We start from the raw sequence: 17,383 nt of genomic DNA, 5'->3' as shown, positions 1-17,383 counted from the left end.
AATGAGCTTGTTTGTGCCCCCCTCCACTCCCGCAGGTGAACCTGATGCAGAACGATTATCCGGTCATATCAGCGTTCGCCGGTGACCAGGACGTGACGCGCGAGGCGGCCAGCAACGGGGTTCTCCTGATGGTCGAGCGCGAGGACCGCGTGTATCTGAAGCTGGAGCGGGGCACCCTCATGGGCGGATGGAAATACTCCACGTTCTCTGGCTTTTTGGTGTTCCCCCTATAATCTAACCGTTGCGCCTGACCTAAAGTTGCGCCTGACTCTCGTTGGTCGAGGAACGAAAAAGAAAAAGAAAAAACAGAAAAAAACACGCCATTTATTTTGAACCAAGAAACTGTCCGCCAAGGAAGCCGACGAATATCTCTGTACCTACACTATCTAATAACAAAAAAAGAAAAAACTAAAACATGAACGTTTCCTTGGAGTTTCATATCCCAACCCCCCATCGACCAACTTTAACGCAAATCTGGATGATTAACCTATTGATCGGCCTGTGATGTATGCTTGTCGGTTATTTGGATTTTTATTGCTTTGGAAAACGAAACTTTTCTTGCCAGCAGGCAAACAGGTGCGCCCGGGGCAACTGGATGAGAGTGAAGACGATGACTGAAGAGGCTGAGTGTATTATGCCCTATTTCATGTTTGTATAGCCTTAAAAAGAATACGGTCTCCGTCCCAGTGAGGTGTGTGGAATAACGGACAACCAGAGAAGAAGAAGAAGTGCTTTCACGCCCAAAGCATTTTTTTTTGCACGAATGGAAGTTTTTTCTTTTTTGTTTTGTTTTGTGCTGTCCATGGTGTAGCGTTTGGATGCTGAACGTATTGAAAAATAAGCCAAATGTAGGCCGCCTACTATACAGAGTTTATCAAAAGAGAAAAAAGGCGACATATTTCTGCCAATGGAGACGACATAGGACCCTTTTATTAAACATGATATAATTTATAAAGTGCATATTCACATTATTGTGTGTTCTACATTTCGGATCTGCGTAGCTTTGACTGATTTAATGTTCAGTGACGTTGCTCACTAAATGTACATTGTGAAAATAATAGAAACAATCCCTATATGTCCCGCCTAATAAAAGATATTGTATTGTATAGGCATTTATCACTTTTATTATTATACTTTGCATTTGCTAGAGCTAGACTGATCGAAAAATCATGTCTCATGTGGGACAGGTTTTTAAAACAAACCAAGACAGCTCAACAGACCCAATGTGTGTTCAGCACCATGGACAGAGACACGCCAACCAGTGTACATTCCATACAACCCTTCCTCCCCTGCGCCTTTGTCTCTGTCCATGGTGCTGAAACCCAGTCGCTAGAGCGTCGCTAAGCAGCAGTACACCAGCTCTCGGGATACAAAAAAAAAAAACTTTGATAGAGCCGTTCGAAGAACAGATCTCCCCAATTAACAGGACGCTGAAACGATGACTGCGATAAAATAATGCCAATGACGATAAGAGAAAACTGGATTGCAGTCATACAAGCACAGAGTGCATTATCACCATGACTGTTAGGGTTATCTAAACGGTGATACAGTGGGATTGCAGAAACAATAATATGTTTTTGGAATACTGGGGCAATCAAACCCTCCCCCTGACATGCCCCCCACACACACCTCCCCATTCTCTCTCTCTCTCTCTCTCTCTCTCTCTCTCTCTCTCTCTCTCTCTCTCTCTCTCTCTCTCTCTCTCTCTCTCTCTCTCTCTCTCTCTCTCTCTCTCTCTCTCTCTCTATCTCCCTCTCTCTATCACACAGACGATATACATTCCTCCCATTCCCCCACCCCCCCCACACACACAAATCAAGGGCCACATAGTCATTACTTTAGTTTGAACAATAACAATGTTTTTCCCTCCATGTAATTGTGACATCAGACAATATGATACATGGTTTACATAAAGCAATATAAAATTCCTCTCTGCATACAATTTTTTTTTCTCCTGAAAATAACAATAATTTTAATAATAACAATAAAGTACCCATGTACTTTTAAATGCAGCATTTCGCTGAACACAGAAGGAGTATTTTCTTATAATATAAAAATATATATATATTTCTTATTATTTTAATGTCCTGACCAGGGATGTAGTGCATGGTAAACCCACTAAAACTCAGTTTGCCCACCCTTTTAAGCTGATACAAATCTTCATAGTGTGTATTATAGTAAGTAGTATCAGACTGATTAAGTTACTGTAAATAGGGTATTTTCTTTTATTCTGAGAAACAATTTAACAATCTAATAGGGACCGTCTGATCTTTTAATAACGTGTGAGCCATTATATAATCACTTATGAATCACAGCATGTAACATGGTATTGGTACATTAGAGTACATTGCAGTGGTAATATGTTCTGGGTATTGATACAAGGGATTCTGACTTGTCATATAATAGCCACCCCATATACTGCATTATGAGTCATAGAAAATGTCCTTGTCATGTATTATAGAGGTATTTATTATGTAAAGTGTTACCAAAAACACTATTCAGATTACAGATTCTGAGAAATATGAGGAGATTACTGGTTGGATTATTCTGAAACATGTCTGAAGGGAAACATATACATTTACACAATTTGAATTAATATTGGCAATTGTAAATGGTAGTACAATTATGTGTCTTTCAGCTTGTACATCAGAATAAAATGTACAATTAATATATATGACACATATTTTGGAGGCAAAGCATTCAGAAGTAACTGAAAGTACTCAGATTATGTTACTTAGATGGGGTGATCCAGTAATTACTAATCTGTACTTGATTACATTTTGAAAGTATAACCTTACTAACCCTGTATATGAATAGTTACAGTATATCATGGGGTCAGTAGATTGCCCAAACCCAATTTAAACATGCATGGCATTTAACCGCTGGTCATGGCAGGTATACACACCCATGCCCTGTTTCTGTAAGGAGAGTCGGCAGTCCACTCTCCCTCAGAGATCACTTTGTGATCTCAAAGATCGCATTTCGAGAATGATGATGTCCTAGAAGTTGTAGAATTCCTAAATAGAATTCAGAGGAGAGGGGTTAATGTATTATTGGTACCAGTGTTTCTCAGTCTTTGAAATCCAGATGAGAATTGTTTTATTCTATCTCTCTCTCTCTCTCTCTCTCTCTCTCTCTCTCTCTCTCTCTCTCTCTCTCTCTCTCTCTCTCTCTCTCTCTCTCTCTCTCTCTCTCTCTCTCTCTCTCTCCTCTCTCTCTCTCTCTCTCTCTCTCTCTCTCTCTCTCTCTCTCTCTCTCTCTCTCTCTCTCTCTCTCTCTCTCTCTCTCTCTCTCTCTCTCTCTCTCTCTCTCTCTCTCTCTCTCTCTCTCTCTCTCTCTCTCTCTCTCTCTCTCTCTCTCTCTCATCACTCTTATTTCAAAACAAAACATGATCTCTTTCTGGGGACGGACGGAGGTACAAAATGCACAAAGGAAGTGCCACACAGGAAGCCACACCTTTCAGCTTCCTTTAAGCAAGTGGAGTTTGGCAGGATTCATACGCTTTGGCTGATCATGGATCAAACATTCTCAGGAAGACAGATGTCTAAGTACAGTATTGAAACAAAAGAGGAGGTCAGGCCTTGTGTCTTTTTCTCTTTGTGGTTTGCTTGGAGTTTTATACAAGGCATATGAATCAGCTGGCATTTTATCAATGTCATTCTCACTTAAAGATGCTTTAAGTGGTATTTATTTTTGTTAAAATAACTGGTCTACATGTTAAAATAAGAGCTCTACATTCCAACAGCCTGTATCACTGATACAGAGAGGTTTGGTCAATAACATGTCCCAGTCCCTCCGCTCTGCAGTAAACAGAGAATACATTTCCTGGTATCCCGTTCCCACTTTATCCAATCAGGCAATCAGAGATCTCCACACAGCAAAAATGGTGAAAAATAAGAAATAAAAACGAGTAAGGTCCTGTGTCTTATAAATGGCCTTTTCCAGTGTTTAGCATTGTTTTGTATGGGGGTTAGTATCAATGGGTCTGTGTCTCTAATTACCATTTTGACGGATTGCTCTAATTCAGTTGAGACAATCTCCTCCCCCAGTGAATTAGGTCATTCTGATTTGACTCGCAATGCGACGTAGCAAGGAGCTGATTGAGCTGATTGTGATCTGATTGGCTCTGTGGTTGTAGTAAAAAAAATCAACAATTCGCTCAACAACAGAGCTAGTGGAATTACTTCCTCAAACAGAGGGTGCCGACAGACAGCAGAGAACGAGCGAGCGAGAGAGAGAGCGAGAGAGAGAGAGAGAGAGAGAGAGAGAGAGAGAGAGAGAGAGAGAGAGAGAGAGAGAGAGAGGGACCGCACGCAGGAGTGTGTGTAAATGTGTGTGCGCACGGGGCTGGTGTGGGTCTTCTCCCTGGGATATCACTGTCAAAATATCTTACTCCCATATTGCAATCCGTGCAATAGTAATCACAGGGGTATATATTGTCATTTGAAACAAGTTACCAATGCATTGTCCCGTGGGATTATGCCCCCCGCGGCAAAACTAATTAGTATCCCCCTCAATCTTTCTATCTCTCTCTCTGTCTGCCAGTCACAGACTGTGGGGTGACTGTCACTCAAAGCGTTTATGGGCGGAGCCCAGCCAAAACAGCTTGGAATCTTGAAGTCGAAAAAGTTTGCTTTTGAGTACTTGATAAAAAATATAAAACAATGAATTTTTTTGAAAAAAACTTTACAGATGTGTTCCATAGACTCACAGGAATTGTGTAAAGTTGCCCAAATAGTGAAAGGAATAGCAATGCATGTCCCCTTTAAGATAATATATGCTTGAAACAATTAAGATGAGCATGTAAGGATATTTGTCTTGGCAATATTTCTTGAAATAAGTAAAGAAAAATAATAAAGAAAAACCCACAATACCACTTACATCACCTTTAAAGTCTTACTGCAGTATTTCCTCAAACAATGAATATATAGGGTGACCGCATCCAGATATATCAAAGAAGAGTTATGTCAGTGGAGAGTGTTAGCTACACTCTTTAATGCTCTTTGAAAAACATTTACACGTTGCTAGGTAACAGTCCAGAGGGACACGCTGGAAAGAGCAGAATGTTCTACAATAGTTGATTCAAGTCCCTACAACTCATATGGAATGTCATTCTCACAATCAACGCAATTATTACGCTGGCAATGATAGAATTTGAGGTTGTGTAAATGCAAGTTCTTCTTTTTTTTTAAATTTTTTTTTTACGACATACGGTACTGCAATCCAAACAAGATGGCTTCCTATAAGCATGGCGACCCGTGGGTCAGTCGGCCGGCTGGCGCGAGACGTTGTACTTTAGAATGGGACGATCGGAACGAAAAAGACTGTATGTGGTCAGTGGACTGAACCCTCCATGCTCTAAATTTACATTAGAGAAATCAGAACCTGTGGCACAGATTACACGGAGCCTTTACCGGTAAAAATATGTCGACCGTACCGCGTCTTGAAACGGTGACCCGCCGACCTTGTGGAAATATGATAAAAAAAGAGCCCCCCCCCCCTCCATTTGTTAATCTGGATCGGCGATGAGAAAGCAACAGCTGCTGCGATGGGAAAACATTTGCATTTCTAATCGTCAGCGCCGTACGTGTGTGAGCATCTGGAAGCTCCAGTCTGCTTCCTCCTTTTTGCTTCATCTGCACTGATATTTGCAACCATTTTGTAATTCCTTCATCTTCTGTGTGGAAATACAACAGCTGAGAACAAAGCAGATACTGTCTGCTGATGCCAACAGAGGCAGAACTGCATGGAACAGAAACAACTGCCAGAGATTTGGACAGTCTGTAAACTGCTAATTGTGCCCATACTGCAATGAATTGTCTATAAAAAAAAGGAAAAAAATATCTCCTCTGCTAATTGGGATGATGTGTCAGACATCTAATTATCAAACAGCCCAAATTACAAATCAAATAGGAGAAAAATAGGAGACTAATTTGGATTATTAAATCATATTAAATAGATTTCACTGTCATCTTACTCTTAATTCACAGTTTTCTCTGCGAGTTATCTCTGAGCCTACGGGGAGGGTGTTAGCGAATATTTATTGAGAGACATTTATTGAATAGGGTTTACATTTGGGAGATGTGATGGAATACTCTACGCCTTTTCATTACTTGCAGGCCCCCCCCCCCCCCCCCCAAATGTACACATAATATCCTACTGCTGCCGTCGTTGTGCAACGTTTATACAAGAATCGAGAGACGCCGATGCAGGTTTTGTTTCTGACGAAGTGGAAGTGTTTTTAACGAGCCCAGACGTGGTGCAGCCACAGAGCCGGGCTGAATCTTTGGGTGGAGTGTTTGATGTTTGTTTGCAGGAGGTGCAGCCACATACCCGGGCTAAGTCTTTGGGTGGAGTGTTTGATGTTTGTTTGCAGGAGGTGCAGCCTCGTCACGATTTATCAGCGATATTGGCGAATAAACCCGCCATGTGTCTGGTCCCAAAGTACAGAAGTACAATCAATCCTCAGATATGGGGGGGGGCACTTTTATGGAGGCACAGATGGCGATGTACTGTGCTTTGTGGACCTCATATAGATAATTATAAAACCGCTAGTATCCATTAAAAATTCCCAGAGCTAATACGGCCCTTCAGCTTTAAAGGAACACGCAGACATTATGGGAAATTCGCTTACCCGTCTTCTCCAGAGTCAGACAAGGAGATAGATACCAATTCCCTCTCCGTTCGGTCGAAAGCTATCCGGCTGCATGCTAGCTTAGTGCAAGGTATGGAGGGGAGGAGGTGTCAGTTGGACAAGGCTAGCCGTTCCTCCATCCACTTCCATTCATTGCGCTAAGCTATAGGGTAGCATGCAGCCTGGTAGTTTTCTGAACGCGTAGAGATGAACTTGGTATCCGTCTATGCGTCTGACTCTGGAGAAGACGGCGAGCAAGTTTCCTTGTAATGCTTGCGCGTTCCTTTAAAGACATGTCTTCATTAGCTTCTTTAAAGACACTTCTTCATCCTTTAGTCTCTTTAAAAGACGACGTCTTCCTGAAAACGCATCCCTTGAGGACGGGCCCTTCTGTTCGGGACACCGCACCCGGCGAGATCACAGGCTCCTCGCAGCGTTCCCTGAGTTCCCTGAGTGAGTTCCTGTGTCACTTTAAGTGTCGGCGTCTAAAATGATATATTAGAGTCTGAGGAGGGACATGGTCCTCAGCGTCAGACCCTTGTAAAGGATGTCAGCTATTCATTAAATTGTTGTCTTGAAGTGTGTAAACACACACACACACATCACCACATGTAAACTCATATGTGCACGAGCACGTGTGGTGCACACACGCACGCACGTGAAGACACACTCACGCTTGCATGGACACAGAAACATCCAGACACACTTATGCATGCACACACACACACACACACACACACACACACACACACACACACACACACACACACACACACACACACACACACACACACACACACACACACACACACACACACACACACACACACACACACACACACACACACACACACACACACACACACACACACCGCATAGAGGCTCAATGTAATTCCTGCTCATTCAGCCTTGAGAGGAGAAAAACAACATTAAGCAGATTTCAGATCAGATATTAAAGTCTGCTGGGGTTGTTATCCCCAGATCAACACAATGCCACGATGCGATGCATCCATTCATCCCTAGATCAACACATGGCCACGATGCATCCATTCATCCCCAGATCAACACATCTATCTATCTATCTATCTATCTATCTATCTATCTATCTATCTATCTATCTATCTATCTATCTATCTATCTATCTATCTATCTATCTATCTATCTATCTATCTATCTATCTATCTATCTATCTATCTATCTATCTATCTATCTATCTATCTATCTATCTATCTATCTATCTATCTATCTATCTATCTATCTATCTATCTATCTATCTATCTATCTATCTATCTATCTATCTATCTATCTATCTATCTATCTATCTATCTATCTAGCTATCTAGCTATCTATCTATCTATCTATCTATCTATCTATCTATCTATCTATCTATCTATCTATCTATCTATCTATCTATCTATCTATCTATCTATCTATCTATCTATCTATCTATCTATATATTTCCCATGGATAAAGAAATATAAATATAAAAAGGTATTTTGAATAGGCAAATTGTCGGAGAAGAAATATTAATCTTTAGTGGAAAACTGTATACCTGTTTCCCTGTTCTTTGTTCCAACATGGGTTCATGATGTGTCTACTGTATTTGTGCTCACCATACCCCATCACAACGCCACATCACCATACCACACCACATCATCATATCCATGCTCCATGTGTTTAATTTTCAACATGTCATAATCATCAGTCCAGTAGTTAGATCCCTAAAACAAAAGAAAATCCTATTAAATCCTATCTAGTCTTGATTTAGCTCCACATCTTGGCTATAATGATTGTCCCATACATCAGACTTACCCTATACTCCAAACAACAATCGATAATCTAAAGCAGGTTGCAGGTTCGAGTATCGTTCACACCACACAAGCTGAGGCTATAATTCACAGGCAAGGCAGACTGCATCCTGTTGCAGTTAGAGCAAGGCTATTTCATTATTCTCAGCTAAGGACCCAAATGAGGGATTTACATGTAGTCTCTTGTCCTGGCTCATGTTAATATGTGGGGATCCATGAGGAATTGGTGCTAGAACCAATTTTGGCACCTAACCCTCCTGAAACCAGGAATCTCTAGTTATTTTACCAACTTCGCCATGTACTTCTAGTTAACCACAACGCCTGACGAGTGACGACAGAATGCGGGTATCAAGCGCAGACCGACTAATTATCCCTCTATCTTGGGCCTTGTTTATAAAGGTATGGTCACTTTGACTGAGGGAACAAAGATTTGCATTAGATTCTGCCCGTGAAACGTGTCTCTCTCCGGCGCTGCCAGGAGTAAATCCCCAAGCCGTTGTTTGTTCTCCAGCGTTCCGTTGGAAATCAAAATACCGGCCCGCGGCGCATCGAGCTCGAGGGACCCTCACTTGTGTCTCGAGAGACACGCCGAGCACTTTTCAACTCTTTTTTTTCTTCATGATTGCTGTCGGTGCTCATGCAAAAAGGCCTTTTGCAAATGCATTCATTTTCTTCCAGAACCCCAGTCCCAGTTACGGCTGAAATTGCCTTAAGTGTGATTGTCGGCGCGGATAAGCCTTTCACAGCACTATTTTTATTCAGTCCGCTCCCAGGCAAACCTAGAGGCACTTTTGAGATGATGCTTAGGGGGCCCACTCGATCTAATATCTAATGTGGCATCAAGTTAAAAAGCAAATGCCCACTGAATGTCAGGCTTTATCACCGCTTTTAATGGGCCGGCCCCCTCTCTTTATACCACTCTTTAAAACCTCTTTCCCTAGGTTTCCATTCAAACGAGCGCTGCTAATTTCATGGGCCCATGAGTAATAGCAGCATTTTTTTGTCCGCGAGAGTCAAGGAGACGTCACCCGTGCAAGACACAAGCACCCACGGCGCGCACCGTCCGTCCTTCTGAGAGCCGGGTAGTTTTGCTTTGGAGTGAAGAAGAATGGCATCATCCGTCGTGGATGTTTGAGATTTGCTTTGCGGATCCAACTATGTACCTTTTGGACAGGGGTGCGTTGCTCATGGGACGGGGTTGCACGCCATGCAACCGGCTCTGTGAGCAGAAGCACGTGCACGCACATGCACGGATGTGCATGCGCGTGCACACAGGAATGCGCTGCACTCGACTGATGCGCCAACTCGCTAAGTACCCACCTGGCTACTTTGCATAACAATAGCGCAGGTCATCAGGTGTGTTCAAATACGTTCTCAGATACATTCACACAAAACTTGTGAATGAAATGTATTACATTCCATTCGTAGAGGCAATTAGGCATTGTCTTTATTCTGTGTGTATGCGAGGGAACATTTATGCGCATGTGCGGGAGCGAGCGCATGTGGCGTCATTAAAACACAGTGCAACCAGCTTTGAAATCAGCAACACTGTAACGCTTTCCCCGGTCCTGCTGGACCAGACTGCAACCCTCCTCCCGGCTCGGCTGGTCCAGGATTCGGACCTTCACAACTCCCCTTCAGACCCCCTTTCAATAACAATACACCACTGCACACTACAACATTGCCACCTGGTGGACTGATGTGGCAGCTCTGGTATCAGCTCACTCACCTGTTGAACATTATTTGCCTCCAGTTATGTTTTGTATATTTGTTGTCTTTGTTGTCTGTATTATTTCCACTGTGTTAGACTTGTGTCCCTACTGTCTGTATTTGTAAATGTGTTTTAGTCTTGTGTGTCTCAGTTTGTACATTCGCTTTAGTTATTCCCCTGTGTGTTCAGTCTTCTGTTAGTTCTGTCTACCACACCTGTGTCCTGTTAGCAATCACCCTCTGTCATTGTTTCATGTTACCCGTGTGTACGTGTGTCAGTCGTGTTCCTTTGTTTTCTGTCTTTGAGTAAACCTTGTTTATCATAACAACGCCGTCTCCTGCCTGCTCAATTCAAGCTCTTGTGATCGTGCTTCATCTGCAACTGGGTTCCATTCATCATGTCACCAAAGCGCATTCGTAACAAACGCACCCCTGCTTTTGGAACAAGGTGAACCGACGCACTGAAGGCCTCTACATGCTACAGCAACTGCGAAGCAACTGCAAGACAACATCGACAACGCAACAGTGTTGCAGACACTCTGCCTTTATGCTTCTGCAACATCGACGCGCAGCCTATGCAACATTGTACCCCGGATGTAGGTTCCCTAGATAAATGAAACTTCCCTTCTCAAGTTACCAACCCATTGATAACAAGCAGAAAAAGAAGCATCATTTTTACTTCCGGTCGGGGGGTTTCAAAATAAAAGAGCGACGTCTAAAAGCACCGGAAATACGTTTATTTTGTACATTATCTAACGTTAAAATGAACTTAAACTAATCTAAAGTTAGTTTAGGTTTGTGTTAACGTTAGATAATGTACAAAATAAACTTATTTCCGGTGCTTTTAGACGTTGCTTTTTTATTTTGAAACCCCCCGACCGGAAGTAAAAATGATGCTTCTTTTTCTGCTTGTGTCCGGTTCTGTGTTTGTTGGTTTTAATTTGTTTAACTTGTCCGTGTCCAGTCCTTTTCGATTAGCCCCACCGTTCATTGTAAACAATGATGCATGTAATTATATTAACGTTACTGTGTTGTTGTAGCTAAATTCTGAATGGCATTAACGTTAGTTGGGTATGATAGCTATAGGATAACCACCGGTTAATTCGCGATTTCTTATTGGTTTGTCATGACAAACCAATTACATAATCCAACATATGTGTAAGAAACTATAACATATTGCAGTTAACGGTATATTTTTTTAATGAGTCGTTACGGCGAAATCAATACTTCCATTTGTATAAATTACATTAACTCGAGGATAGTATTCCTCCCTGCAGGACCAATATTATTCTATGACAGCCCCGCCCCCATTCGCTAACCAACCAATCACTGCTATGCAACATCAACGCAACGGTTGTTCAGATTATATTTTGGGGAGAGGTACGCAACATCCTCGCAACACACTCTACAACACCCTCTGCAACATGTTGCGTTGAAGTCGCGCTGATGTTGTGTTGCAGTTGCGTTGCAGTTGCTGTAGCATGTAGAGCCCTTTAGAGAGTACGCTTCTTGATGTGATTAGTTAAAAGAAAACTATATATTATTATTTTTGTATCCTAAATTAGGGCTGTGACACGCTTCACGGGTTGTTACGTTCCTCCTGAGCGGGTCACCTCACCTCGGAGCGCACAGCGGAGGTGCTGTTGTGTTGGCCCACCTCATTTGCACTTGAATGAGGAGACGCGGACGCGGACAGGGAGTTACCGCCGGGAGGATAACATGTGGTGCGCTGGCTGGTTAATAATGCATCTGTTTTGCCAGACAAATAAATAGACGCATATCACAGACAAACATCAGTCAGAGGAACCGCCTCTGTGAGAAGACCCGTCCCTGAGAGAGAGAGAGAGAGAGAGAGAGAGAGAGAGAGAGGGGGATTGATAAATTGAGAGGGAGAGAAAGAGGGAGAGAGATAAAGAGAGAGGGAGGGATTGAGAAAGTGAGAGAGAGGGAGGGATTGAGGAAGAGAGTGAGAGGGAGAGAGAGAGAGAAATATTGAGAAAGTGAGAGGGAGATGGAGAGAAAGAGGGAAAGAGAGAGGGAGGGATTGAGAAAGTGAGAGTGAGAGAGGGAGAGAGAGACAGAAGGAGAGAAAGAGAGAGAGGGATTGGGAAAGTGAGAGTGTGAGAGAGAGAGGAAGAAGAGAGGTAGAAGAGAGAGGGAGAAGTCTGTTTATTTCTTACTGCCACATCTGCAATATCCATACTGCTGAAACAACGCAATTCCCCAAAGGAAATCCACCCGCGTCCCGAACCCCACCCTCACGCCTCCCCTGCCTGCCGTAGAGAGACGGAGGAGCCTCTCCAGAGCCAGGCGGCGGCGCGGCGCTCATATGAAGGAACCCCCTTGATGTGATGGTGCCAATACATCATCTCCCTTACACATTAGATTGAGGCGCGGCAAGGCGGAGGAGGGGAGGAGCGCACATCCCAGGCCCCATCCTAACCGCTTTAACTACATTCATTAGGAGGGGGAAATACCACGCCTCAGCACAACTCCGAGCTCGGGCGGATGACAGGACGGTGCGACGGGAGCTCTTCTGGACTGAAGGCAGGAGCCTGCGAACATACGAACGCACACAGAGAGACACACACACACACACACACACACACACACACACACACACACACACACACACACACACACACACACACACACACACACACACACAGACACAGACACAGACACAGACACAGACACAGACACACACACACACACACACGCACACACAATCATAGGCACAATCACATTCATTTTAATCTAATCAAATCTAATCTAATCTAATACATAGACACATACAGTATATAGATGCACACACACACACACATACACACACAGTTCAACATGGTAGTGATAAGAATTTGATATGGTAATTGTATAGATCAGTTACTTAGAATTATTGCCCCCTGTACCTGGAAATAGGGCACCCAGCTGTTTGTTAGGTGGTTAGTGGAATCCCATACTAATTGACTGTTTTGGTCTAAGCTGTTACCAAAAATAGAAAGCAAGAATATAACAGAGTTGTCACCTGTTGCTGCTCTTTTGGTGTACTTTTATTGTTTGTTTGTTTATCATGATTATTCGTTTCGTCATGCCTGTGGATCTGCCCGTAGCTAATCTCTCAGTCTCATGATCAGTTTGCTAATATTTGCTGTGCGTGCTTCACAGCAGGCCAAGGACCTGAAGGCTAGAATATTTTTCACATTGGTAAACAACAACCATTTAATTTAAATTAATTTCCATCATTGTTGCCCATTGCACTACGTTAGGTAGCCAGTATAAAATTACACCTTTGCACACATCTCGTTCAGAAACATCAAATACATAAACCCCACAGATCTCACCACCCTGATCAATTCCTACCCCAGCCCTCCCCCATTCCCCTCCCTTGCTGACCTGGTGAATCACTATAACAACTGCCTCTCCTCTTCCCTCACGGCCCTGGCTCCCCTAAAAACGTGCACAGTTTCATTTAACCTCTTTAGCCCGAGCGGTCCGTCGGCGGCCCACAGATGTCTACAGACTGTATGGATTAAGAACACGGAGCACACCAGTCTGTCAACTTAAGACTGCTCTTCAGTGCTCCTAAATCCTGCTCTTAGTTAGGGCCGAATCCAAGTTTCAAGTTTCAAGTTTCTTTAATAGTTGTCATACAGAAGTACAGAATACTTTCATACAAAATGCTTCTTACTGTTACGCTCCAGAGACTGTGCTAGACAAGATAGTATCAAATAACATAGTATAGCATGTAATTTAGAAGTAGAAAATGAGGTCACAGTGTTCAGTATAGACATATGTACAATGTTCGATGCAGAATAGACGTAACTGAGTTACCATATAATATACAATACTATGCAGTGTACTAATGTACAGTACTATATAGTGCAAAGCAGAAATGGGATGAGGTACAATTTAGGTACAATTTACAGTAAGGTGTACGAGTTGTAGTGCAATCCTTCATCAATAAATATAAAGTGTGGGGAGTGGGTGCTACAGTGTGTTTGTTTAAAGTGAGTGTGTGCTATAAAGTGTGTGGAGTGGGTGCTACAGTGTGTTTGTTTAAAGTGAGTGTGTGCGTGTGGATGTGTGTGCCATGTGCGTTTGATGGTTGTTGTTGTGTAGTGTTCATTGTTCGTTTAGCAGCCTGATGGCCTGGGGATAGAAGCTTCTTCTGAGTCTTTCTGTGCTCGCCTTGAGACTCCGGTATCGCTTGCCTGACCGCATCAGTTCAAAGAGGCAGTTGTTCGGGTGACTGGAGTCTTTAATGATTCTCTTAGCCTTGCCCCTGCAACGCTTGTTGTAAATGTTCTGGAGGGTGGGGAGCCCCCCTCCAATTGTGCGTTCGGCTGAACGTGTCACTCTTTGTAGTCTGCTTCGGTCTTGTGCAGTGCTATTCCCAAACCAGGAGGTGATGTTGCCAGTCAGGATGCTCTCTATTGTACATGAGTAGAAGTTCTTAAGGATCTTCTGACTGACTTGGAACTTCCTTAGGCGCCTGAGGAAGTAGAGGCGTTGTCGTGCCTTCTTCACAACACTGTCAATGTGTGTGGTCCATGTCAAGTCCTCGGATATGTAGGCTCCGAGGTACTTAAAGCTGTTGACTCTCTCAACCGGTGCCCCGTCGATGCTGAGGGGGCTGTAGTCCTTGACCCCGACCTCCTGAAGTCCACAATCATCTCCTTTGTTTTGCTGACGTTCAGGGAGAGGCTGTTTTCCTGGCACCATCCCGCCAGGACCTTGACCTCTTCCAGGTAGGCCCTCTCGTCGTTGGCAGAGATCAGGCCCACCACCACTGTGTCGTCAGCAAATTTGATGATTGTATTGCTACTCCACTGAGCCACACAGTCGTGTGTGTACAGGGAGTAGAGGAGGGGACTCAGAACACAGCCCTGGGGGGCCCCTATGTTGAGGGTGATGGATGAGGAGGTGCAGTTGCCTGCTCTCACCACCTGGGGTCGGCCCGTCAGGAAGTCCAAGACCCACTGGCAGAGGTCATAGTTCAAGCCCAGGTCACTGAGCTTGGCTATGAGTATGGAGGGGACTATGGTATTGAATGCCGAGCTGTAGTCGATGAATAGCATTCTCACATAGTTCCCCTGCCTCTTGTCCAGGTGTGATGCTGCTGTGTGCAGCACATGGGCTATGGCGTCCTCCGTGGACCTGTTGGGGCGGTATGCAAATTGCAGGGGGTCCATGTTGATGGGGAGGGAGGAGCAGATGTAGCCCTTTACTAGCTTCTCAAAGCACTTCATGGCTATGGAGGTGAGAGCTACAGGGCGGTAGTCGTTGAGGCAAGCAGGCTTGGATTTTTTGGGTACAGGGATAATAGTGGACTTCTTCAGGCAGGTGGGGATGACAGCCTGTTCTAAGGACAGGTTAAATATGTCAGTGAATACCGGGGCCAGTTGGTCGGCACAGACTTTTAGGACGCGGCCGGGGATGCCGTCCGGACCTGCTGCCTTCCTGATATTCACTTTTTTAAAGGTCCGCCTCACCTCATGGTCTGTTACCCTGAACACTGTCTCTCCATCAGCAGCAGACCCCCCCCCCCCCCCATTGCCGTGGCTTGTGGGCTGGTGTTGTTATTACCAGCATCAAACCTTGCATAGAAGGTATTGAGGTCATTTGCTAAGGAGATGTCACTGTTCAGTTTGAGGGAGGCGCCTTTGTAGTCTGTCATCGTTTTGAGCCCCTGCCACATAGCTCTAGAGTCAGCCTGTTCAAACTGGAGTTCAATTTTATCCCTGTAGCGCCGTTTGGCCTCTGTCACTGTCCTCCTTACGTTGTATCACGCCACCTTGTGGTCATTCATGTTGCCTGCCACTAGGCCGTCGTTGTATGCTTTGGTGCGCGCTCTCAGAGCTTCACGGACGGATTTGTCTACCCAGGGTTTTTGATTTGGGTAAACTCTCATTGTGGTAGTGGGGATTGTTTCTTCCACCAAAGTACGAACATAGTCCAGCACTGTCTCCGTGTAGACATTAATGTTATCTGTGTCGCGGAACACGCTCCAGTCTGTGCAGTCAAACGCAGCCTGGAGCGTCTCCTCTGACGTCAAATCCCATTTCTGCACCTCTCGCGAGACTACAGGAGTGCTTTTGATTCTCTGTTTGTACTTTGGTGAGAGGAAAATGGCCGCGTGATCCGACTTACCAAAGCCACTAGCAGAATGAGCCTTGTAGCCACCCTTGAATTGCGTGTAACAGTGATCTAGGATGTTACCGCCTCTGGTGTTACAAGTCACATGCTGATAGAAGTCAGGTAAGACCTTTCTCAGATTGCTGCTATTGAAATCACCCACTACTATAATGGCGGCGTTAACGTTCGCCGCTTGGATTCTATTTACCTCATCGTGGAGTCTGGAGAGCGCGATACTATTGCTGGCTTGCGGTGGAATATACACTCCGACCAGGACGATCGCCGTTAACTCCCTCGGGAGGAAGAAAGGACGACACTTGATGGTTATATATTCCAGGTCTGGGCAGCAGTGGTTCGATAATTCCTTCACGTTAGCTGGATCGCTCCAATTGTTGTTAAACATGAAGGCGATACCTCCTCCACGCTGTTTGCCGGACTCTGCTGATCTGTCCTTGCGGTGGATGAAGAAGTGATCGGCCGGTTGTATGGCGTGATCTGGGGTTTCTGGCGACATCCAAGACAAGGGACGGTTGGTGAATCCCAAAATCGGCCGCTAAGAGCAAGATTTGTCAGATATTTTGTGAGGGCTGGAAAGGACTGCATGCTGCCCAACGAGGGGGTGTGCCGCTTTTCTACTTCACGCACCTGTGAGTGGTTGGTAATTAGCTCCTCGGGAGACTACAAAGACTGCCGACTGCCTTCCACTCATGGCCAGGTCACTCTGTATCTACCATCAACTGCCGTGCTCCTGGTGAGACATCGTCTTCGCTCTCTATAAACCCACGGGAGGATTTCCTATGGTCTCACTGGGAGACGTCGTGCCATCCGTTGCTACCATCTGCCGCGTCTCTAGGGTGAGACTGCCTCCAAGTGACGAAAACATCGTTCTTCCATCTCAGAAATATAGCAAAAGTACGACCATTTATTAATCAGAATGATGCTGAGAAGCTAATTCATGCATTCATATCTAGCCGGTTAGACTACTGTAATGCACTTTTCACAAGTCTCCCTGAGAAAACCACAGAGAGGCTTCAGCTAATCCAAAACTCTGCAGCCCGACTGCTAACTAGAACCAAAAGGAGAGAGCACATTAGTC

General features: G+C 44.4%; 1 protein-coding gene across 1 annotated transcript in view; it reads left to right on the top strand.

Annotated features, from left to right (window-relative positions):
• The window catches only part of cbln2b (cerebellin 2b precursor), a gene marked incomplete at its 3' end in the record, with an annotated part of 4,850 nt that extends 4,617 nt beyond the window's left edge, over window positions 1–233 (top strand). The window contains 1 exon segment of the mRNA XM_084326409.1: window positions 36–233. Coding sequence (XP_084182535.1) covers window positions 36–233 — 198 coding nt within the window.
• Between the last annotated feature and the right edge of the window lie 17,150 nt (window positions 234–17,383).

Source organism: Notolepis coatsorum, assembly GCF_963971535.1.
Source record: "Notolepis coatsorum genome assembly, chromosome: 12".
Taxonomy (NCBI): Eukaryota; Metazoa; Chordata; class Actinopteri; order Aulopiformes; family Paralepididae; genus Notolepis; species Notolepis coatsorum.
This window is presented reverse-complemented; position numbering and strand designations above follow the sequence as displayed.